The sequence below is a fragment of the Pyxicephalus adspersus genome, chromosome 4 (assembly GCF_032062135.1).
Source record: "Pyxicephalus adspersus chromosome 4, UCB_Pads_2.0, whole genome shotgun sequence".
In the NCBI taxonomy this organism is placed as follows: domain Eukaryota; kingdom Metazoa; phylum Chordata; class Amphibia; order Anura; family Pyxicephalidae; genus Pyxicephalus; species Pyxicephalus adspersus.
This window is the reverse complement of record NC_092861.1, coordinates 27,106,652-27,132,470: the sequence shown is the minus strand read 5'-3', so window position 1 is coordinate 27,132,470 and position 25,819 is coordinate 27,106,652. Positions and strand designations below refer to the sequence as shown.

The 25,819-nt window shown below is 37.8% G+C and overlaps 1 protein-coding gene across 2 annotated transcripts in view; it reads right to left on the bottom strand.

Moving 5' to 3' along the window:
• PPP2R3A (protein phosphatase 2 regulatory subunit B''alpha) overlaps nt 1-25,819 on the bottom strand; it is a 52,513-nt gene that overhangs the window by 2,044 nt on the left and 24,650 nt on the right. The window contains exons 1-12 of one of the 2 annotated variants that reach the window (XM_072407610.1): nt 19,683-20,086; nt 11,725-11,991; nt 11,146-11,249; nt 10,765-10,867; nt 9,256-9,330; nt 8,186-8,272; nt 7,700-7,856; nt 5,706-5,754; nt 5,080-5,169; nt 3,193-3,368; nt 1,180-1,298; nt 687-793 (exon numbers count right to left, since the gene is read on the bottom strand). In XM_072407610.1, the coding sequence (XP_072263711.1) occupies nt 687-793; nt 1,180-1,298; nt 3,193-3,368; nt 5,080-5,169; nt 5,706-5,754; nt 7,700-7,856; nt 8,186-8,272; nt 9,256-9,330; nt 10,765-10,867; nt 11,146-11,249; nt 11,725-11,991; nt 19,683-19,814 (1,466 nt within the window). In that variant the 5' untranslated portion in view covers nt 19,815-20,086. Of the gene's footprint in view, nt 1-686; nt 794-1,179; nt 1,299-3,192; nt 3,369-5,079; nt 5,170-5,705; nt 5,755-7,699; nt 7,857-8,185; nt 8,273-9,255; nt 9,331-10,764; nt 10,868-11,145; nt 11,250-11,724; nt 11,992-19,682; nt 20,087-25,819 lie in introns of those variants that run through there. The other variant, XM_072407609.1, reaches the window with a different exon arrangement.

Genomic DNA, 25,819 nt, shown 5'->3' with positions numbered 1-25,819 from the left:
AATTTCCCGTCCCACTGGCATGTAAAAGGTATAAGTAGTAAGGAATCAGTGAAACTAAGAGAGAAGGAAGGGGCTTATTGTCCAAAGTTTTTCTGCCTAGTTTTGCAGCAGGTTTGTTATGACCAGATCACCATGTTATGGTAAATCAAATACTGTGCAAATACCTGGTAAATGATCACAGGGCCACATCCCAGCAGTAAGAATTAAGTAAGAAAGTGATTAGATCACAGAACTTTGTAATGAGATGTAATAGGAAAATGTTAAACTGCATCAAATAATAATTTGGTGTATAGGCCCATTCATAATCCAGCATTACATATATACAGACGTGACAAACTTTTTTTGCACAATTTGAGATTGTTTGTTCTAAATGGGCTGTCAATTGGGGCTAGAGATAAAGATCGTATTGATTCATATTGTAATCCAGTAGCCGACTTACAAAAAACTGCACTGCAGAAGTTGTCCTCCCGCTTTTATATAACAGGTCCTAAAAGTATGTGAAAGGTTTTGCTGTGTTTATTATATTAAATGTGTACTGTAATACAGGAGTAAGGTGCTGAACACTGGAGCCGCTCTAGGTTGTAATGTGCATAGAATAATTTGGAGGTAGTGACATCTGTACGGTCAATGAGATGGTTGTGTTGGATTAGTGTGAATCCTACAACACAAAGACGGTGACTACTTACCCTTCTTGTAAGTGTTCAGTAGCAGTTTCCTCAGCAACAAGGATTTCATACTCTTCTGCTGCATATCTGTCCCAGTCTGATGGCTCGGGTGTTTCATTGTCTACATCCTGCAGAGAAGAAGTTTTATTAAACTGAGAAAGTGTACAGGAGAATAACAAAACCTTGTTACCTACATCATGAAGAATAAGTGTAACAGTAACAAAGTAGTAACATAAAAATACAAGCAGCACTGGAGTGAAGCCAGTCACATACAATGCATTACCACCAGCCCTGTTTAATGGGTACTAAACCTCAAACACAATATTGTAAGATATTGCAGCATAGCAGTACTAGGATGTGGTGTGTCTGCATTAGTTTTCAGGCTTGTTCCCTGTAATTTATACACAAGGTTATTTTACCATCTAAAAATCTACACCCAAGGTTAGGTCTACAGACTGCAATACTATTACTGCAGTCTTTTCTTCAATAGGAAATGCTCAGAAATCTGTTGTACCTTTTGCATCGCAAAGGGATCTCGCTGCTCATGGTCTAGGTATTTCTCAAGATTGAAGCACGTGTCAAAAAATATGTGAGCCATTCGACATCGCTTCAGGTCTCTCAGTGTTATTCGACCTGTAAAAGTGAAACAATCGAATAATCATGCAGGCATCCAAATCAAATCATTCAGTATGTACATTTATACTGCGCCAATACTTTTTTACATTGTTTTACACAGATCATTAAACCACTAATATCAGTCCTTGTCTCTGAACTAATCTCTATTAATAATCAGGGTACACACCACATCGTGAAGACACAAATACAAAGAGCTAACATGGGTGGAATCCAGTATGTTTTTAGACTGTGAGGAATCTGTAGGAATGATATCAGACACCCAGAGAATACACATTTTCTATTCATCTTTCCTAAACTTTAACAGTTATTAAATATATATATATTATATCTTGTATTACTATATGGCCTTCTATGGAGGTGAATCATTATAGAAGAACATTATAGAAGCTGCACCTTTCATTCCATTAAATTTGAAACTGACCAATACAGCCTAAACTTAGATCTATAGCAGTCACTATGTGTAAGTTCTTCAATAATCATTAACATACTGCTGTACTGCCCTTAGGGCCCTCACGTGCCAGTAATGGGAAGAAGCCAGGTACCTGGGCTGGCACCACTGCAATAAACTGGCTGGGCATCACTGATCAAAAAAAGGCCCCAAGGCTGTGTCTCCACTAAATTAAATAAACTGTTTTTTTTTTTAAATAAAATATTTATTTAATAATAAAAAAAAACTGGGAGTGACAATAATAAAGAAAAATATAAAAGACTAAACATTTTAAAAGGGTGGTACTCGGAGGGAGCCATAAGAAAAAAAAGGAATAAATATTACAATTTAACATTAAGCAAATGTAACAGTATCAGTCGTGACACATTGTAAGCACATTGTAAAATATAAAAGAAAAAGTAGTCAAAGTATGGAAGATGAATAAACATAGAAAAGACAGTGCTCCAGATGAGCAATATGTAATAAAATCACACATGTAGCAAAGGTATCAGTGTCACTGGTGTTATAGTAGCCACATTGTATATCATAAAAGAAAACAAAGTAAGCAGTGTATCAAGAAAATAAATAAAAAAATGAAGGAGAGGGAGAACAAGACAAAACTACTAGGGGAAAAGAAACCCTTTTAAAGCACCTGACACACACCAAAAGCCTTTGAATAAAAGCATTTGGGTACTCTTCATGGACGCCTCCACTGTGCTTCAATTTAATAAAGAATGATGCTTTGAGTTTGGAACTGAAGCATAGTAAAGTACAGGCAAGGCTTAAGGGGGTTGCCACACTTGCAATAATTATCATTGGAAATGAACGACTAATGATCGATCGTCTGAGGATTGTCGCTGGAAACAATCGTTCTTAGTACACTTTCTCCTTTACACATCACTTCCTGCAGCGTTCAAACGATCGTATCTAGGGTGTGTACATTTTTGGTGGATTATATTTGAACACAGCATGTACAGAATTGTACACAATATGATCATTCAAAATAATCGTGCATAATAGTTAGTCTTTCTTTTCCCAACGATAATTATTGCTAAGGTGTACCTAGCTTTAGCTTGATCTAGGAATTTACAACCTCAAATTAAAATAGAGAGAACATCCGTGTGTCTCTGGTGCTCCTATTTTACTGTGTTTGATATAGAAGTTTTCTTTGAGGTGAGGAGAGAGAAGCCTGTGTTGGTAAGGGTCCTATCAGTATATGGAGGCTTTAATCAGAGCGTCTATTTCTAATCACAGGAGCATTGGTAACTACAATCCATCCTACAAACAGAGGAAAGCTCCACAACCTATTGGGGGATTCCAAAAAAATGTCATCTTCTAGCTTTTAGCTATAGGTCTGTCAAAAGGGTCACTTCAGTAATCATCATGTCACTAACCAACATTTACAATATCATACCACAACTATAAACCATTATTAGTATTCACAGATTCTAATATTATGAATACCTTCTTCTTCTGGTTTCACCAGGTCCAGGAGCTGACACAACAAGTCCTGGAAGGGTAGCGGCTCAATGCCCATAGTCTCCATCTTTTCACACTGCTCTTCATAGAAATACTCCAGCTCATACATTGATAACACTCCATCTCCATCCAGGTCCATGCAGCGGAACCAGTACTCAATGCTACAGGTAGAAGACAGAAGAGTTGTTAGATAATGAACCAATACAAATTCTAACGCCATGATCAAACCACGTAAAAGCCCTGGAGAGCCCAAGCTAAAATGTAGCAGACCAAAATGTAGTATTTTAAGCCTATCCATATCAGTTATAACAACCACAGAGCTCAATAAGTAATATTTTCATGAAAAGTTTTGCTATTGCACAACTATGCTGTATAATTGCCATTGCAGTGTTAAGTAATAACTTACAGATCTCTTGGATCACATAAACACCTGATTAAAGAAGGTAATCCAGTCTTTATATATATATATATTATATATATATAATTTCACAATATAGATCTGTTATAGGAGGATATGGAACATCTTTAAGAAGACAGGAGAAGCTAACATGCAAGGAAGCATGTGATTTGTTGTGATTTGAGTTGCTCATGCCTTTTACATCAGCAATAAAGTCTAACAACAACATTTTCTGGTCTGACCTTCTCATTCAATGAGTGAGACTCCTTCATAATGGCTACAGAAAAAAAAGGCTTGTATGGCTTTATTATTTATTTTTTCTACCAATCTATACATCAGTCTCCCTGATCTGTTTAAATATTATAATAAATCACATGCAAAATACAAACAAGTTTTATTCTAAAATGTGAACAGAAAACTATTACTGATCTGAGTTTACCATGCTAAAAATGCCAAGAAAAGTTCAGCATTGATGAACCAATTATTAGAGATTTGCAAATGAGTATAAAGAGAGTTTATTATGATAACTGTGTGTTATAGATATAATCTTAGACAAATGGACAGTGACATGAACCCCCAAGATTACCAAAGGCATCTGTGTGTTGCAATATTAAAAACTTTGCAGCCTAAATCTATAGAGATCCTATTCTTAAGATCAATGACAGGAAAACAGAGAACAATGAGAACTTGTTTTCCTGAATCCAGAAAGAAGAATTCCTATTAGTCACAGAGTTGATTAAGCATTCCATTGATTAGGGCTTATGGATTCACTTTGACAAAAGGTTATATTGTGACACTAGGTATCAATGTCTAGTGATTGTAAATGGAATCACATTCAGAAGAGACATTAAATTAAATATATTAGTACAGATCTGTCAATGCTAAACATACACCAAGAACATATGTAGTAAAAAATTTTACCTAAAAGAAGAAGCTTTTTGAAATTAAGCAGCACACTCCACTTGAATATTTATTGTAAATATATTTTCTGCTTCATTTGAATGCAACACACTAAAAAAGTGGGCAATTATCATTCACAGTTCAACATTTATGTTTAATTTAAGGGAGATTTTTCAGCTCTCCCTGCATGGGGTGGTTTCTGGAACCAAGGGGGTGGGCTGCAACTGGCACCAATGCTGTCAACACCATTACCTAAACACACCACTTTAAATATTATGTACAAAAGCAAAAATATAATCGAGTAACTTTTTTTGTTTGCTTTATCAAGTTTCCAGTTTAGTGGGTTGTACCAGCAGTTCATATATTCTACCACTAGATGGCATTGGCACACCTTGGAATCTACCTAACTCTGGCACAGGGACAGGTTTTTATTTTATTTATATGATCACAATCAGTTCTCCAGCACTGTGAAATATTGTGTTTGAATGAGAGGTTTCTTTGAGGCATCAGCTATGTGTTACACAAACACTGCACAACATGTCTTCTAATATAGAGAATGGAATCCAAAATATTACCTGGTGGGGTTTTTCTTGTCTTCCTCAGAGATCAGGAACCAAACAAACTCAGCATAGCTCATTCTGCCCTCCCTCTGTACAGCATTCCCCCTGTGAATATATGATATACAACATTACTCTGAATGAACATGCTCCTGGGATAAGAGGTCTTTTCAATTAATGAATGAAATTTTGAGAAAATACAGTGTAACAGCTACATACAGAGTTACATTAGAAAAACATTGAGGATCAGTGTCAAGATTCTCATTCTCCTCATTTCTGTGCTATTCGCCTTCATATTTTAATAGTAACAACAATTTTTAGAGATGACAAATGCTATTGCACAACACCTGTCACCTGGGAAGAGACGCAGGGAATTCTGGGTCTGTATGAATATTTTATTGTCTACTGAACATCATTGGAGGCTACTGCAGATAATAAGGTTAGAGGCAAAATTTTATATTTTTACATTGAACACAATGGACATTCACACAGCCTGTACAGGGCAAATATATATATAATACCTAATCCATACAAACCCCATTATCCCCAAGTCCTCTCTTATTATGTAAAATTCCTTAAGAAGATCAATTCCTATTTACATCCTGAGCAATAGAAACATTTATAACAGAAAAGCCTTATGTTACCTAGTTACTGCTCCAGAAAATATCCGCTCAATAATTCTGTTTGAAGAAGCTAGAAAGAAAAACAAAACAAAATAGTTCATGAAATCAAACACAAATATAGCAGGATGACCAATAATTACTGAACAATTCACCCAAACTGATGGGGGCTGTGACAGATACACTCCATTGTGAGGAGTTCAGAATGCCAGCAGAACGCACAGATCTATCAATATACAACTTCTGTAAATCCTCACGTTTTGTATTTTGTTACGATTTTGGTTTAGGGATTTATTCATCTAAGTTGTTCAGCAATATTACTTGTTAACCTCCCTGGCGGTAATCCCGAGGGTGGCTCAGGGTAAAAAAAACATGCAGAAAGCAGTAACCCCGAGCCACACTCAGGGTAGCTAAAAACATTTTAAAAAACACTTACCTGGTCCCATCGGCATACTGCCCGTTAGATCCCATTCTTCAGCCGCGTCCTCTTCTGATCTTCCCGGGAGTTCCCGGTGACGTCAATGCGTAAGGGAGGCGAGGCGGGAAATTGAAATTATTTTTTATTGGATTCAATACCAAATAACTGTATTGAATCCAATACAAAGTAATCATTTTACAGTAATACAGGTATATATATATATATATATATATATATATATATATATATATATATATGCGCTACTGTACAGTTATAATACAGGTTTCAGAATTTTTTGCACCCTTGTTTTACCAGATCTTTGTGTTTTTTTTAGTGAATTATGCCTAAAAATCATAGGTCTACAATGTAAAATAAATTTCCATGCAAAACAATGTACAGCTTTTGGTGTAAAAATACTGACATGATTAGACCGCCAGGGAGGTTAAATAACAAAAACCTCCCAGTAGTGTGTCATTCTCCAATATATACATCCCAATACACTGCAAAGCTGACGTTCTCTCAACTCAAAGCTATTTATCCATACAGATTTACCTTATTTTAGACTTTAATAATGTTTGTATTTCTTTCTAATACAGAGAAGAGGGATTCTTCTCTATGCATTCCCATTACCAATTTTTACCTACATTATAGAATCTTCAAATAAAACCACACAGGTTAAATTTGTGCATGACAAGAGATTCTCCACATCACACCAAACCTCACAAAATAAAGATCTGGATATAAAGACCTTAAAAAAAATGTCATACCATGCTTCAAGTACAGTTCAGTAATTCTGTCTTAATCTGTCATTAACATGCTTTCATCACTACAAGCGTTCTGTATCCGCATGTTGCAAACTGATTCTGTTCCCCCCCCCCAGTTTCTTCTTATGGACATCAGTTGCACATGTCAAGGCTTATTTTATGTATCTTCATTATTTCAGTTACTTAAAATCAAATGCTAGTTCTGAACAATGAAAAAAAAAAAAAAACTTTCAAAAGAGTTTTGACAATTTGTGGTTGTAGATCAGTATGCGATTTTTGGAGTCTCTGCCTTCATAAAAAATAAGTGGAAAACCTGTTTACATGTGCGATAAATCTAGATAATGCTCCACGCAGTAATAATAATAAAAAAAGTGATCATGTCACCTTTTCACACCAGAAGAGGTAAAATTTTACCTTGTCCTAACTGGTACTATATGAATGGTTTGCTTTATATAGACATCAGAGGGTGAGGCACAGACGCTATTCTTGATTCCAGGACTCTCAGCATGAACCTGGAAGTGCCCAGTACTACAGCAGGGGATCTGCAAACAGGCATTCTCCTAGTTTCTTTTGCTGAACTGACAATTCTGCTTCTCAGCACAGCTGTGCCTCCAACAACTACCCTTTCAGAGTCCTGATGTAACAAACATTCATTGCTGTTCAGCTAAAATGTATTAATCTCCCCGGCTGCAAAACAAGAAAAAATCCTGTTTCTGTAATAGAATAAAATACTTTCTTTAAATATATAAATCCTTTAAACCTGATGACCTCATGCAGTAGCTGAAAGGTAGAAGGACCCTTTTCCTGCAGTGCATTTTCCCAATATTCACACTTACCGTGATCGTTATATCTTGCCAAGTCCTTCTGGTCGATGTACAGGTCGTGGTCAGTATCCAGTTCCCAGAACTTGCAGTAGATGACATAAAAGTGTTCATAGGAAAAGTAATCTGTCACTTGGTTGATGTCGTCCTCTTCCTCAAGCAAAGCCAGTGTCTAACGAAAAAGATGCAAAATCAACACTAAACCTAATATCTGTGCTGTTGATGTACAATATGTAGAATGATACACCCCATTTATAAAAAGCTATGAATTATTTTTAAACAGGATTTATATAGCGCCAACATATTACGCAGCACTGTACATTTAAGGTTGCAAATGACAGACAGATACAGACAGTGACAGTGAGGAATAGAGAGGACCCTACCCAGAAAAGCTTACATTCCAGAAGGATGTTTTCACAGCATATGTAAAAAATAAATGGATATATAGAAAACATACCAACCCCTCTTATATTAGAAGTAAGTTATGGTAGACATTCCTACCTGCAGGAAGTTACTTCTGCGAAGCTCAGTAGGTGTGATCCTTCCTGACCATGACCTGTTTACTGTGTAGAATATTCTCTGAATGACCTGCAAGGTTCAACAACAAAATTTACACAGATTACATAAAGCACCTGATCAACATAGAGATCTGCTCCATAGGAATGTCCAGCTGTCATTTACAATCAGTCGTTCATCAATCTGTCACTGTGAATTGATGAATGATGTCAGGGAACCACTGCGCATGTCAAATTTTCACTGACGATGCGCACAACCGTTCATCTTGGGTGAAAATTTGACATGTACAGTGGTCCCCCAACATGATTCTATCAACTATTATCCAAATTGTGTATGTAACTTTAAACTAATGCTGGCCATATACTGGTCAATATTTTAAATAGATTTAACTTGTTGAGATTTTATTACAAATTAGAATTGATTTACAGATTGACTCTAATGCAAATCTAATGTAAACTCCTATACATCAGTGCTTGACGTGAATGATTCTGCAGTGTGTAATATGCCAGTGCTATGTAAAAACAGGAAATAGTGGTTGATCTTGATGGACTCTTTTCAACCTGACCTACTATGTAACCTGGACATGTGACTTGCTGAAAGAATGCAGAGGGCGTGTATACATACTTTCTATTCTCTTGTGTTGTTAAACATAAAACATTTATGCCCAGTGCAATTGGAAGAGCCAAAGTGGGCTAGAAAGAGATGGGACATCAGCTAGGCTTCTAACAGGATTCTACAGGCACAAAAGGAAGTGGAAGGAATTTTCCAAAAACTCCTACATGAACATATCAAGATTTTTGCACGATTATTAGAGAAAATACAGAAAAGTAAAATTAGTAAGTCAACTGTCTCTTAGGGAACCAAGCTGGGATTTACAGCGAATCATACATTAAAAGCATCAGCTGAGGTGCGCTTGTCCATAAATAAAAAAGTGGATTGGGACACTGAGGTTCACAAGGAATTAGGAAGCTGGGAGATTAGTTTACATTGTACGTTATGCCAAACTGTCATTTAACTTTAAAAATGTATTCCAAGTAACATGTCTGAGCACTCACCGTTGTTATGTACCGGGAGTGAAATTCAGGAGCTTCCTTAAGAAATGTTAATCCAGGATGTGTATCAACAATGTCCTGAAACAGAAAGGTGAATTATGAATCATATAAAAAGAATGTAAAATTGCAAACTTAGCTGAAATTAATTTAATCAATGTCAAGAAAATGTAAAATACACCAATAAATAATATTGCAAATCATATATCCCGTCTCACACATAGTCCAGATTGGTTTCATGACCATAGTTACCCTTCTAAAGAAAAAGGTTCACAATTTACATTTCCTGCAAAAGACAAATCATTGGAGTATTGGAAAGGAAGGCAATCTATTCTCCTATGCATTCCATGTCTGGCCCTTGCCTGTGAGTTACCCCACTAATACAACTGGATTTAAACTAAGGACAACCACAATGAGGGCTTACCAGTTCTAAAAAGTTCTACAGAGAGGAGACTTACCACACCTCGTCAATACATACACTTTGCCAGTCTTTCAGCAAATAGGCACTGAGAGAAACCCAACAAATTATTAAGGAATGAAGAGAGAACGGCTGAAGCTGGACAGTCTTTATATAGGCTCTGGCACACTTCATATCCCCCAGATCTTCCTTGCAGAGTCCAGTGTTTCTATATTCTCTAAATCCTCAAGACCTTATTGTAGTGTTACCAAGGATTTCCAATATTACCCTCCCCCTATAGAAGCCATATGGCGAAACGCTTCGGGAAAGAGACAACCATATTTTCCCAAAGCTTTTCTCGATCCTTTGGATAAATATCACATACTTAAATGTAATCATGGACTTCTGTCTCTATAAATGTTTTCTTCTTGTTAGATCAGTCAAGCTCTGTTTAGCCTTGTATGTTAAATTGCGCACTTTTTAAATAAATTATTGTAAAAAAAAAAAAAAAAAAGGTGCTCTCTCTTTATTTCTTAAATATTTGTTATATATATATATATATATATATATATATATATATATATACACACACACATATACACACACACACACATACATACACACATATATATATATATATATCTCAAATATATTATATGGTTAGATACACTCCCTGCTAGGTCACAGCAAGACGTCTGCAAACAGCAGGGAGACTGAGCTTTGCCAGTTGCAGAACTCTAGCTATGAATCTGCATCAGGGGTCATGCCAGCCTTCTGTGCTCTGTCTTATCTACAGACTGCTGCCTGGGTTGAGGGCTTTCACTGATTTCACTGGTGCAAGACAGGAAAACAAAAAGTACATGGCAGAATTAGAAGGTCATTTCCTAGCAATCTTGTAAGTAATCTTACAAGAAAAAAAAAATTAAAAGTAATCCTACATTTGATTTTGCCTTTATATGGTAAACTTTAATTTCACGCCTGAAGATACACTTCAATAGACCAAAGGGCAGAAAATAGGCGAAATGTATTGTGATGGTTTACATACATATTATTGGAGCAAAAAAAAAAAAAAATAGCAATCAAGTAGTGCAGAATTTAATAAAACCCCCAGGGGTTACCTGCAGGAGAGGGATGAAGTCTTCTTGTTCTAAATAGCTGCAGCCAGGCTTTGCCAAAAAGTAGATGAATTTTGAAGTGTCATCATGACAGTTCTGTAGCAACCTGTAATAAATATAAAAATACATTAAATGCATCTTTCAGAGCAACATGCAAATAAAAAAAATCTATCGCTCATTTCTCATAACAATCTGCCAATAAAATTGTTTATTTACCAACACATGTGTATATGTATAACATTGTAAGAGGTAGTGATAATACTGCAACTATAGAAAAGGCATACAATATATTTAGTAAGAGATTTCCATATCCTTCATGGTTTTACTGTACTGATCAAAACAACGTGTAAAAAGAGGGTAAACAGGTTATGTTTCAATACTTACTTTCTCCACATAGCAATAAATGAATGCACAGACACAAATCCTGTTCTTTCTCCACCGGCCGCATTAAACAGAGCTGCTTTCCAGTACAGTGGACAGCCACATATCTACAGAGAGCAGAGAAAGTTAACACAATTTGATTAAAATATTTAAAAAAGAAAAAAACAGAACAGTTACAAAGGCAACATATAGCACATGTCCTAATAAAATGGCTCCAATGCACGTATGACCTACCTGCTTACTGCACTGATACACATCGAACCATTAATTCTATTTATTCAACTTCTCCCAACATTTATCACCTAATTTATGTATTACATCCTTCCATGGACTCAGCAAGATAGGAGAAATTATTGGTGCAAACAGCTGCAATAAGGAAGAAGTACCATTCTGATACTGTGACCAAGCTTTTAGAAAAAGGGATAAATCATCCCCGGACAAGTTTGTGTTTTCTAGTGAAGTATAATCTGCGGGGAGGTTTATGTGGCTGTGCGGTGTGACAACCTCATGGGTTAGGCTGGTAACTAAATCCTACAACTTGCTCTCTTTCTTCAAGCCTAGAGGACCATGTAATGTATTTACCTTTGCAATCTTCCCCATTTCATAAATATCTGCCTTTTCATCTTCAATACTGGCAAAGGTGGCTTCAACTTTGGTGATGTTGTCATCATGGTTGTTGCCGGGGCTGGGCAGTCCTCTGGGGAAGTAGAATCGTGGAATGTTTATAGACAAGGAAGGGGCGGCTGGGGCTTTGTTGGCAGGTGGTGGGGAGGCAGGGCGAGTATTTACAGGAGGAGCAACCGGGACAGGAGGAGGGGTTCCTGGCTTCTTCTCCTGCTTGTTCTGAACCTGCAAGAGTACAAAAAACATAGTATGAGTTAGTGACACTTTAATCATGTCAAAATATAAACCCACAGTTATATAAAATAGTAACTATAATGACTAATAGTAAAAATAGTAATAGCTTAACTTTGTGTTTCTCCCCTACCTTGAAAGCGAACATTTTGTTTTCAAATAATTTAAAAATAAAATTCATCTTTAACAGGGGAACTCATTTTTAGCTTTGGGGGGGGGGGAGCGTTAGAAAAACACAAAAAGAGTTTTCTAAACTAACAAGAGAACTTTTAGTTTCTACCCACTTTTCTGTGACCTAAGGAGGAGACTTCACTTTAAAATTTAAGAAAACATTTAGGCATTAGAGGCACCAAGAACAAATAGAACTGAAAAAGATGAAAATTACAACCTTTGTGGAGCCCATGTCTTTCTTGAAGCATTAGAATTAAAATAGAAAATTTATCCAGTGACAAACACTGGTCAGTACACATATTGTTACCTAAAATGTCAGCGCACAATGAACACACAAAAATGGAGGAGTCTAACACCTACCACCTAAATCACATTAACAAACATGATTAATGGTGTTTTCATCCAAAACACTGGTCAGAAAATCCATCCATCATACCAGCATTCTTTACATTTTTTTTTTAGCATAAACATGCATGTTATGGGTATTAAAGTTATAACGTAACGACAAGTGAGAGATCATCCAACTGCCTCACGGGATCAAGAAGGAATTTGTTTTCCCCTGTTACAGAAAATTGAACAGGGCTTTATAAGGGTTTCTTTGCCTTCCTCTGGATCTCCGCATGTCTATAAGATTTTATCTGGGTTATGTTTATTCCACCTAGTGGTTGAATTTTATGGACTTGTGTCATTTTACAACTTGTGTGCTTGTACTAGATTGCTAGGAATACAAACATGTGCAGAGACCTATGTCTCCTTGAGAAACATAGTGATTGGTTGTTTTTAGGTATCCAATAAATCAGAAAATGCAAATACCATGACATTTTATTACGTAATTTGCATCATTTAGAACGTCATATCAGGAGAGAGGCTTATAAAAATAAGCTATGAATTGCATGAGAAACTGAGTAGGATGGAAGGGTCACTGGCAGATGACAGGAGTACTTGATAAGGTTACTTCAATATAGACATGGAATTATTTCAAGTATGAAGATTCAATGAATATAAATGTAAACCACACTGCTCTATACAGGTCTGGGGTCTTACTGTCCAGCAAGGACTATGACAGTACAAAAAGTAAACGCAGATTTGGTCAGCGATTCTTCATTCGGGTTGGATATATAGATATATATATATATATATATATATATATATATATATATATATATATATATATACACACACACACACACAGCCTTGTTGGCAGGTATTGTCATTATATAACATTAATGAGAAAAGTAAAAAATGGATTATATGTGTAATATTATAAATAATATATATTTATCCCAGAGAGAAAGCAGAGCGCTTTACTTTTTTTTTAGATCAATACATTTGTAAAGTTACAGTTTGAGTTGGCTTTTGCAGTTATTAATCTGACATCTTTAGCAAGAACAATAGAATCTACTGCTATGGAATCATTTGATATTTTGTCTGTCTTTCACTTGCTTCAATGCCTGTGGACAGAAGTAATTGGAACTTCCATTACAGGTGTAGTAGAATGGTGGCATGCCAATGGCAGAATGAACTGAGAATAGTGACTGGTTCAGCAATAGCATAAGGCTGTGCTAGTGGGACAATTCTAGCACGTGTCTAAAGTCAGTTCCATGACGCCATGCCCTTTTCCATGCTGTTGAAGCTGTTGCAAAGCACTCCACACGGTTTCCATCTACATCTATGGGTGGTAATCTTTTCTCCTGTTATAGCAAACGTTACCACTTATACATTTGCACCGGGCCCACCAACAACTTCATACGATGCTGGAAACAACAGCTGTGCGTCCATGTAAAAGTGGAGTAGATACTCTCTTACGTCATAAAGAACCTGACACCAGCATTGGATACATAGTGAGGTGAAAAGGGTCAGGGAGTCCCAAGGAATTTTCCCACCTCATACAAGCAATTTTAGGGAAGTCATGGAGCACTGTGTACATGATCACTTGGAGGAAAAGTATTCGGGTGGATGAACATTTTGCAGGAGAAGCATTCATAGGCTACAGTTGGTGACTTACATACTAGAAGGGGAAACATTACAGCCATTCATGTAAAACAAATCCTTATAACATCACCAATATGGCAAGTCAAGAACAATACATATCAGTAGAACTAATTATACACAAACCAAATTATCAAACCAGAATAACTTTTCTTTATATTTGAAGTCCTACGTGTCTCTAATTATTTTAGGAATTCATCTCTGGAATAATTTTAAATATACAACATCCTCTTTGCAAATTGCTGCCAAAAGCTGAATTGCGCATTTCAGGTGAGGTTTGATCAATGTCATTGCATTAAGTTGATGATCTACTAGGACGCTCAGATTCTTTTCACTATTGTCCCACCAAAAGTCAGTTGCACTGTATTGCATGATGATTTTTTTAGCCCCAATAAAAGGTGGGAATTATTTCTTGGGACTGCCTGATCCTTTTTATTTGACTGGGCACCTCAATGCCCCACAGAGCACACAAATGTAATGCTGCACTTTTCAAAGGGCAGTACATGCTACATATTTTTTCACATGCTGCTGCTTAACTTTATTTTGCTAGAGAGTTTAATGCGTTGCACCACACTGAAAAATGCACCTGCACTATTGAACTAATGTGAACTTGAAACATGACTAAAAACAAGAAAGCTCTGCACATACATTGACATGCGTTACTAAAAAAAAGTGGACTAAAAGAACCACAACTTACCATCACTAAGAAGCAGGGGAAGCTAAAAATTGGCCAAGTGGTCAGGATAAAAGAGTAATTCTTCTGGGTGTCTCTGAAGGCAGTAGTGACCCTAACAAAGTGAACTTTCAGAACAAAGTGCAGACCCTAACAAGGAGAATTCCCTGACCAGAGTACAGACTCCATCAAGCTGACCTCTCCAAGTTGACCTCTCTGAACAGAGGGCTGACCCTAACAAGGTGACCTCCCTGAAGAGAATGCAGACCCCAACAAAAAGTCCTTCCAGAAGAGTAAAAACGCTTACAAGAATACAGTGCTCTTTATTGGCAGAGGTAACTGTTAAATTGGTAGGGCTAGGAAAGGCTCAAGTGGATTGATTGCAACTGAGAAAGGAGACATGTACGGGCCTTAAATGTATTGGCCTGCTGGCCACTAAATTGTATAACCTAACACTAGAGGGCAACAAAGTACCTGCAATGTCCATTTTCTGCCTATAAGTAAGCTACATTTCCCATAATTCCTTGCATTGTGTATCATGGATGTGAGTATTTACACTTGTAGTTTTAGCACTCCAAGGAACAAAGTATGGCTAACAAGACAACAGAATTCTGAACAGAGCATGTAATGTGGAGGATATGGATATGGATATGGATTTCTCTGTAAAGAATATACATTGTTTATGGAGACTAACTAAACATGTGGAGGAAATCAAATCACTAAAACGTAAAACAAATATGATTCTCTCTATTTCTTTTTACTGAAAGCATTGATGCGCTTTATGGTGCTAGCTTTTATTGCTTAGCTTTGGCAATCTCTGGAGCCAGAAAGTTGAATAGCTTGGGGGGGGGGTTAAAAAAATGATAGCACATTGTAAACAATCATCTCTAGTCAGTGATATGGTCTTCCAAGCAGTGAACTTTCAGAAAGACTTTGTGCTGGGAAAAATAACAACTCTAACCCCTACTGTGTTCCTTGCACTGTAAGAACACACAAATATGTACACAAACCCAGTTTACTAACCAGAAGAATGAATAGTGATCATAACAAACACAATGCTTCTATACTGCAGGACTGGCTGGACAAGATTCTGGTGACAGAGCAGTTTTTACCTTTCGTTATAATCTTTTCCAATTGACCAGTCCAAGGAATAAAGCAAATAGAAAACACAAGAAGTTACCAATCTTCTAGTGGAAATCTAGGTTCCTTTTCCAAAATTTCCCTATTAAAGGTTCTATCTTTAAAAATTCATAAACAAGGTGAAAGGAATTAGAAGCCATTTTCATTTTTATTAATAAAGTTAGGATTACTGAATATAAATTGTCTCCGAGTATTTAAATACAAATTAACACGCATATGTTATGTTAAACCTCCATGATTGAAAAAAATAAAATCTAATGGGAGGATGGGCAGGTCTGAGAAGGAAAGGGCAAGATGATGTGTCCAGCCTGCAAATGAGCAGGATTTTCTTTGACTAACTTCGAGCACTGTGAGAAACTCTAAAGCAGAGGTAGGCAAACACCGGCCTTTAGGCTGGATACGGCCTAGCCAGTATTCCAGTCCGGCCTAAAGCCCCCCTAGATATTTATTGTTAGATCCGGCCTAATTGAATTGTCGCGTAATAGCACATTCCTGCGATATCATCGAGTTCCCGCACCGTAACGCCTTTTACTATGCCTAAAGAGCAGAATCAACGCACAGCTACCAAGCTCCAGAAGGTTGACCTCAAATGTTGTGTCCTCAACCCCAAACAGACTGACAAATTATTCTTTGTCCAACGAGGTAGCAAAGCCCTGTGTTTAGTGTGCAACGACACCAACAGCACTTTCAAGCAGTCAAATCTCAAGGGGCATTTCGATGCCAAGCAACACAGTTTGTACATGCGCCTGGATAGCCAGCTTAGTATCCATTCTGTTACTGCACATTGCTTGGAGAAAAAATGGTACTGAAGTAAATTGGCTGCAACCCCAGGAACATGCCCAGGCCTGAGCTTGCACTGATAGCTATTTACTTTCAAAGAAAGCCTGACACTGTTCACCGGCCACTATTTATAGAATCAACAGCATATGTGTGCACATTCTTGTCCAAGATGGCATGCAAGATTCCCCACCAGCTGTGCAGAGAACCAGGTGGGCAGATCAAGATGCACTTTCAAACTCAGCATAACTTTTTTGCAATATGGAAATACAATTTTAGCCTTTTTTTTTTATATAAACAGCCTAAGCATAGTAAACCGCAAAATGGAAGTTGGTGAAACACTAACTTAAAAAAAAAAAAAATAACATACCCTTATCCGTGTGACATGTTCCATTTTTTTTTTAATTGAAAATATGAAGGGTTGAACAAATCAAATATAAAGCAGAACAGAGCAGTTCTGCTGCTTTGGTGAAGGATATGGACCAAACATCGTGTAACTGCTATAAGGAGCAATGGATGGAAGGCCAGTACCATCTGGCTGCATATTAGTACGTCTGATGTATGCAAGGTTACTTGATAAAGGTACCTGCTAGACCTAAACAAAGCTTACAGACTGTGGTACAATATTTTGTGCCAGTCTCGCTCTGCACAGTAGATTTTCCAAGATTTCTATGGGGTCATCTCCTGAAGGAGCTATACGGATTTTACTCAAAGCCTGTGCACAAGAGTGGGAAGGGTTCAAAGTCACATCAGGTGGTATTTGTGTTCTTTGTTCCTTTCTGGGAAGATTTACCTTCATCATCAGTCCTGGTGACCATAAAGTGAGGAAAATCAGAATAAAGTGGTCACAGTAAGTGAAGATAAACAATTCTGTGTGAAAACTAAGTGGAAATGTCACCTGGCTTTGGAGAGACTTTTGGAGAAGATTTTGTCTCTGGGATAGGAAATGAATAGAAATCAATCAAAAGAAACCCACAACAACTGCCCCATCCCCTCCTCAACACACACACCCACTCATACAAACAAAAATAAAAGGTTTACAGGGTTCCTAACCATTTACTTTAACCCCTTTTTTTTTTAAGAATTGGAATTGTACTGCAAAAGCTTTTCATTGTAATTGGTTGGCAATGTCCATGGGTGCTTCAGCACTGTTTTAATTTCAAAGCAACTGATTTGGAGATAAAGCAAACAAAGTATCATAAATTACATATAGGGAATGACTTTAAATATATTTATTTAATAATAAAATAAAAAAATTTAGCTTAGTTCACAGCAACCAAATCAAGAAGTAGGTTTACTTTACCTAATGTTTTTCTATACCTACATATGTGGTGAGAAAGCAGATTGTATTGTAAAACATCTCTATATACTTAGTAAATCCGCAATACTAAAAGTAAATCTGAATGCATGAAACAAGAATCTCTGGGCTTGAGCACAGAACCATTTTCATGCATGATTATTATTATCTGCTATGCCGTCTTTTGACTCAGACCTGTTTTTGAATCCCTGATAAATAAGGAGCCCCAAACTTTTTATACACCAACATTCAGAGACTCTGTGCCAAGGATTCTCTATGATTCTGCAAGTTATTGTATTACATTATCTATTTTAGCAGAGAGTGGCCAGCATTGCATACCAGGAGAATACAGCTTTCACAGCTGCACAGAGACACAGCAAAATATACCCGGTACCTCTGCCCAGTGCCACATTCTACCTACAAATAGCAGTTCTAGCAACATTACTTTCCATCTTGTACACCTATTTTACCAGCAGCAAGCTATGTCAATCAGTTTGCCCAAACACACATTATTTCAGTCTGGTTTCTGTGGTTTAAGCATACACCCCCTTTTACCCCAGATATCCAAAACATTTTTTTTCGATTTGCACCCAACCCCTGCAGTCTTTAATAAATCAAAATGATGGTGTTGGATTCTTCCAATGAATTCTCTATAATAGAATCCATATCATGGCCAAATGGAAAAGGGAAGAAAGAAAAAATTGCTTGTAACCTGCTTTAGAAACTGTACAACATACAGCACATCTGAAAGTAATGGAGGACAACAAAAATGTGTGAGCAAATGCCTTTTTCTGGATAATGTTTAGAAATTGAATCTATGCTTTGGATTCCCATGCATGGCTTCTTTGACGCTGGTTGTTAGCAACTGACGTGCCAGAAGACCTTGAACCTGCCAACTAACATTATAAACCAGAGAAGAGGTATAAGATGTCAGGTAAAGGTCCACTAGACCTTTTAACCTCTCTACTAGTTAATGAATCAAAAGTATGCTGCAGGAGCACCCAACCATTACATCATACACAGCAAAGTGTCATAATAAGTGCCGCCTCCATACAAACTGCTCCTCACAGCTCCACCCCAGCTGTTCATATCTATAAGACTCCACCTATCCCCCGGTACATGTGCTTTCTCCATTTATTGTCGACCCACTACCAAAACTTCTGACTATTCACAATTATTTGGCCCATTACACTTAAGTATCTTTAGAAGCAGTGCAATAAGAAAAAGTTCTTAATAACCGTTGTAGTCAATCAAAATCCAATGATAGGTGGCAAACAAAGAGATGTCATCTATATTCAGGTTACAGCAGATAGAAAACAATGAAAGGTGATTATGGACTGGTTATAGTCCAAGGGTTACGGAGCTTTACTTTCAATATCAGGGTTGTTGTAGTTCATGGATGGATTGGACTATTTTACCAAACATGCAGAATATAAAATATCTTTACCATTACTTCTATCAAATACCCCAATTCTTCCTTCCAACTGCAGCTTTTAAAAACCAAGGCAGTTTGCACAATATATTACAGGCTATGTCAGAAGAGTTGCGTTATGAGCCCAAATCACACAATAAAACTCCATGTCCACTGCTGAACAAAAACCCCTTTCTTTGCACTGACCAAAAAAAAAAGTTGCAAACCTGAGCTTGTTGAAAAGACTTGATCCTCTTTTTAAATCGGGATGGAAGCACAAAGTCACATCCCCTTGCAAGAAAGGCCAACTCCCCCCTTAAATCGGGGTCCCTTCTCAGCGACGTATCCTTAATCATCATCTTGGAAGACCAGCTCTCAAGACGGAAATTTGGAATTAGAATGCTTTCAACAAAAAAAAAAAAAAAAAAGAAAGGAGTTCAGGAGTTTTTTTGGGGGGGATTTTCTGCTTTGCTTAAACTCTTTGTAGGAAGGAGAGATCCTGAGCTTCGCAACTTAAGGCTGGCACTGGGCTCCAGGACGCCAGCATCATACAGCGACACAGAGCCCCACGCTTTTCTTGTCCTGACAAAACCAAATTCTTAGTTAGAACAAAACTGTCTTTTTCTGAGTTCTCCCAACACTGAGCAGCTGAGAAACATGACCTCGGAATGGTGCTGCTGTGTGACAGACAGCCAGTGCTGGCCCGGGATGGTGGGGGCAGTGAGGGAGTGGGAGCCCAGAGGAAGGATTCTGGGAAAGGAAGCACCCAGTGGCTGCTGGCTGTTGCTAAACTTAGACACTTCAGAGCAATGCACTTAATATAAAAAAAATCTTCCTTGCTTGTGTTTACTTTACAATATACTCAATCATTTAAAAGGTCACTCCGACAAAGAGCAAAGCGTTAATGACAAAGGATGGCGAGTTAAAGAGCCATGCAAGCAATGAAGCTTTGCTCTGTGATTCACAACGCCTGGAAGGACCTCTGCATTCCCACATATGCAGAGTTATGAATAGGGTTGTCCCAATACTGATGTGGTCCCAAGCACATTAACTTTTAACAAGTATACTTTAAGCTTGGAGGTCATGTCCCATATCTTGAGGACAGTAAAAGAAATCATCCATGAACTGCCAATACCATTTAGACTTAAACGGCACTAGTCAACGTCTGCACAACTTATCTGTCTGTTAGTGTAAACAACAACTCTAAAGTTAGTTTGCTGAAAAACTGCATATTAAAACAGCAACTTTATTATTTTTTTTTTAACAGTCATTTTTCCCCTTTGTTGTATCTTAGTGCTGTTCATTTCCTGCAGCCACCATCTGTCTACACTCATGCACCACACAACATTTCTGTGGGCTTCTTTATGGAGAGGACAGTTGACGACGCCTTCAAAAAGGAAGCCTGTGTGCCAACATAGGAGCACAACAACTGGGGAGGGAGAGAGTTTTGTCATCCTGAAACAGAAGTGTCTAAACAAGGATCTTTATGGCAGAATCACCAGAGATTGCTGCAAAAAATAATGACGGACTTGGAGAAATGTATGAATATGTCTATATAAAACTTTCCTATAATCCCCAGCATGGCAGAGGAATTTTCTCTGAAGTTTTAGAAAAAACAAACAGCTCCCCTTAAATCTAGTACAGAGATCTCCCAAGCCCCTTTTAGCTGGGCGCACCACCAGGCACTTTTCAGTAACCACCTGGCTGTTTTTAGGTGGTTACTGAAGAGCTGGGTCACAATACAGGGGCTGCCACCTACCTTCAATTTCCTCCCACCTAGCTTTCTGGGTTAAACCTTGTATCAAGGAAAACAAAACAAGGGCCATTTATACCTAAATAGGGGTGTAAACAAGAATGTCACATTACAAGTACAAGGATTGAACAAGCATTGAAGTTAGCAAGCTTTGACATATGTATTATACCACACTTAATATACCATGCATATTGGCATGGGTAGAAGGGAACCGTGGTTTTATTATACTAATTGGTGGAGTATGAAGAGACCCGACTATAGATGGTGCCCTAAGCAAATCACATCAAAAAGATCAGCCAAGACAAGGTTCCACTGAAAGTGAGCTATGCTTTTACATTTGCTCATATGCTCTTCCTCTAATAACTTAGGTTTACTTTAAAAGCAAGAGAACCATATAAAAAGAAGCCACATAAAGCCTCATCCATATAGAACTTGTACCTTGATTATTACACCTGCTGACACTATTGCCCTTCTGTCAGGTTGCATTGCTCTCTGGCCAACTTAAATATGACTATATAGGTCAGGCATGTCCAAAGTCAGGCCCGGGGGCCAATTGCGGCCCTTGTTCAGATTTCCACCGGCCCGCAGCCTCTGTCATAAAATCAATAATATGCAGCCCGCCAGCACTGTTGACCACAGTAAAAAAAAACACGCGTACAAAAAAACTCATTGGAGGTTGAGTCCCCTAGGTCATTATAGCGGGCGTGTGCTGTGCGGGACCTGTGCAGACCACGTCTACACTAACCCTGGTTAGTGGTCGGCCCCCACACATTTTCACCTTACCAAATCCGGCCCTCTTTGCAAAAAGTTTGGACACCCCTGATATAGGTCAACGGCAAATAATGAAAACCCCAGATCAGCCTATCAACCAGGGAGAAGTTCATAGCACTCTTCATATTTCCTAAGCTTTCTTTTAAAGTATTCACAATAAATACATGAAAAACTAAGACGTGTTTTCATATAGCAAGCAATCTGAGAAAGTCAGCAGAACAGAAAACATTTCTGCATTTGTAAGAGTTAAAGCCCAATGCCAATAAAAGCCTTTTTTCCACCTCTGCATGGAACAGGGAAGGGTTAAAACCTCTGGTGGTTTTTTAATGCTCTCATTCTCCTTGTTGGGCTGGAAGCCAATGTTTCAGCATGTCCTGTGCATAAGTAATGGAGTATTTAACAAATTTTACTTTCACAGTGTACGCTGCAATGAAAAGTGTTGTCCATAGTCCATAGCAGTGATAATGCAGGTCCTGTGGGCAGTGAGGAGAATGCCGTGCTGAGTAGTTAAATAATCTAACTATACTAAATTTAGGCCACACCTGTCACTTTGCCAGTCTTGTCCTTGCTGGGGCTTTGAAGAGGTTTCCGTTTTCCATTAATGAAATTCTGAGCTCTGCATTCAGGTTCTTGCAACAAGAGGGCACCGAGTCCCCATTTACAGATGGAGGAATCATTGAAAAAGTGGAATCCTAGAATGGGTCAGTGGAATAGTTCTTTGAGAAGGCAGCACAAGTATTTTTATGTAAAGACATATAATATACTACTTAACGGTGCGAGTGACCTTAACGCTGAAGAGTAGCTTCATACCCTGCAGTCTCTGGGGATTTTTGTGAACTCCATATATCCTGCAGTCTTCTGACTGCTTTCTTGATGCCTCAGGTCCTTCCTCATCTTACATAATGAAAATTTTAAATAACTGTTTGTCACGTTGATCTGGGGTCCTCATTATCTGCTGTTGACCTATATAGTCATATTCAGGATAGCCAGACAGCAATGCAACTATACAGAAGGGTGGTAGTGTCAGCAGCTTTAATAATCAAGGTACAGATTCAATATGGATGAGGCTGTATGTGGCTTTTTTTTCTTCTTTTTGATATATGGTTCTCTTGTTTATTAATTAAAAATTTCTTCTGGTCCAACTGACACCACCTGATCTTACAGTAGTCCCACAGTACTGGAAGCCCAGGTTGAACAAGAATGAAAAACTCACAGACTAATAACGTCTGGTAGTAGAAAAGAACAGTTTTAGATTTACATTATTGCTTTTTTTGTTCTTTTTTAATTTTGACAGATAGCATTTGAAAAACCTAATGCTTGAGTTCCACTATAACCGCTTAGTCTGTGCCTAATAGAGCTAGTTAAACAGCAGCAAATCCATCAAATTAATTTAGTAAATGGAGTTACACTTTTGATATTACAAGCCTTTACTTCAAAAACATTTTAGTGTGCACAAGGCAAGAACCAGATCAGGAATTGTGAATTCACTGCTAGTTACAGATCAGTGCCTATTGGAGCCATAGGAAGGCAGGCAAATGTCTTTTTACAAGGCCGTCAGCAACACAAGCCCACACATTGCTCTCATGACAAGTGTTCTTTGACCATTGTTAGGATATCAGTCACACAAGGAAAGCATTGATCTGAATGAGTCAGCAACACATTGGGGGTACATTGATTCAGAAAATGACTGGAAGAGAACGGTTGAAGTGGACAACAGATCTAACTGGCAGGTGTAGAAAACCCTCTGCGCCCAGCTTTTCAGCTATAGTAGTATTATTTTTAACAGTACTTTATGTTATTACACTTTTTCCAGATATTCATGATATTCTTACAACATCACTACCCCAGCACCAAACAGATGTAACTTTTAACAGGGACAATATAGAGCAGGGGTGTCAAACTCAAATACGCAGGGGGCCAAAAGTAAAAACTTTGAAGTTTATTGAAAAAATTGGGAAAGTTCTTCCTTCTCATTAGATATAAAACCTTTTATTATGGAAACAAAGAGGTTTTGCTTAACATTCAATCTGGAACACGCTTATAATAGTGAAATAGCACCGCTACTACAATTCCCTGCTTAATGTTATGAGTGGCTGGAACTTCCTCTTCACTGAAATAACACCGCTACTACAATTCTGCGTGTCTATAAAACAGTCCAATGCGTAGCCATGCTTAGGCAGAGAGGCCGCTGGTCTATGGACACGAGTGATGCCGGGAATTGTAGTTGTGGTGCTATTTCAATGCAGCGGCGGGCCAGTTGCAATTCATATTAGAAATTTCTTTTGGGTGCCAAAAAAATCATTTGGGGGGCCAAATTTGGCCCTCAGGCCAGAGTTTGCCATCCCTGATATAGAGCATTTTTAGTGGGCACATGGGCCTATACTGGAGCTTTTATGTTATTGTTCATAACACTGCCCAGAAGGATCCTTTTCTGGCTAAACTATTTTCTCACTGCCCCCAAACTTATAATCATACTTTTATCTCAATTTTTCTAATTACATTTTCTTCTTTGTTTGCAGCCCAGACACAGTTTATAATCCCATGAAATGAATATTTGTCAGGACCAAACAAAAATCTCTATATTACCATTTCTTATTTACCATGTATCAGTACAGACTTTTTATCATCATTGATTTTACCTGAATCATTTCACAATAATTGTATAGATAATTTCCAAAAAAAATTTTGAAAAAACTGCTGTTAACTACTTCTCCATACTATACCTATACAGTGCTCAACCCAGAATTTTAAGCTGGGTGGGAAGAAAATTTAGGCGGGTGGTTACCCAGTTATGTGACTCAACTATTCAGTAACCACCCAAAAGCAGCCGGGTGGTTACAGAAATGTGCCAGGTGGTGCGCCCGGCTAAAAGGGGCTGGGGAGAACACTGCCTATATTGAGCAGTTCATTATGCTACAAGCAATGAAAATTACAGCTTTATATCTTGCCATGTGTGAAATCTATATTTCCTATTTGCTCAATTAGATTTTATATCCTAAAAGTTTTTCACAACTTTGCATGAGCTGCCCTATTATATTGAATGCTAATGAACAAAGTGAAGTATTGACAATTATTATTTCACCATAAAAACTGTATTCTATGCATGACAATGCTGTTCTGAAGTGACCCATAATTAAGACACATTTGTTTTATTAATTTCACAAGCTGCCCGCTATGTAACCCAAGAAGGGGACGGGCGCAGTCACCAATTGTGAAGAGGAGAAACCACTGCACTTCGTCAAATGTACCAGTGTCAAATTAAAGGGCTGAAACTCAACGAAGGGACAGATCATTTACCAAGGTCATATACAAAGACTTGACACAATCTCGCTCTGCTTCTAAAAGAATTCATTTGAAGAAAACACTATGGCTAACCTTTAAAGGATAGCGGAACTTTTCCTTCCAAATGCTTTAGGAGTGAACATTGCTTTATTTACATTCAGATTGTCTAAACGTAGCACTGTATTGACAGACAAGAAGTAATATTTGCTTTCCTGCAATGTTCCTGCACCCCTAAGAGTTTTGGGTGATCTTATGAACATATTGGCTCCGGAGCCGAAGGCCACTTTGATGGGGGCACGGTATGATGTGTACCTGACATGAGTGCTTTTGTACATGCCATAGAATAGGTTACTTAGTAGCTGCATTCTTGAAGGACATTCACTTCCATTTATTTTACTGGCTTCTCACCTATGCCTGTTCCAACGCTCAAATAATAATAAATAAAAAATCACTAAAGTTCCATTTTAAAAATTTGGCATCAGACAGAGCCATCTTAGAGAATGTTACAAGTGATGTCCCTTCCACAATGAGTATTCATATCTGCCCAATCATCACTCA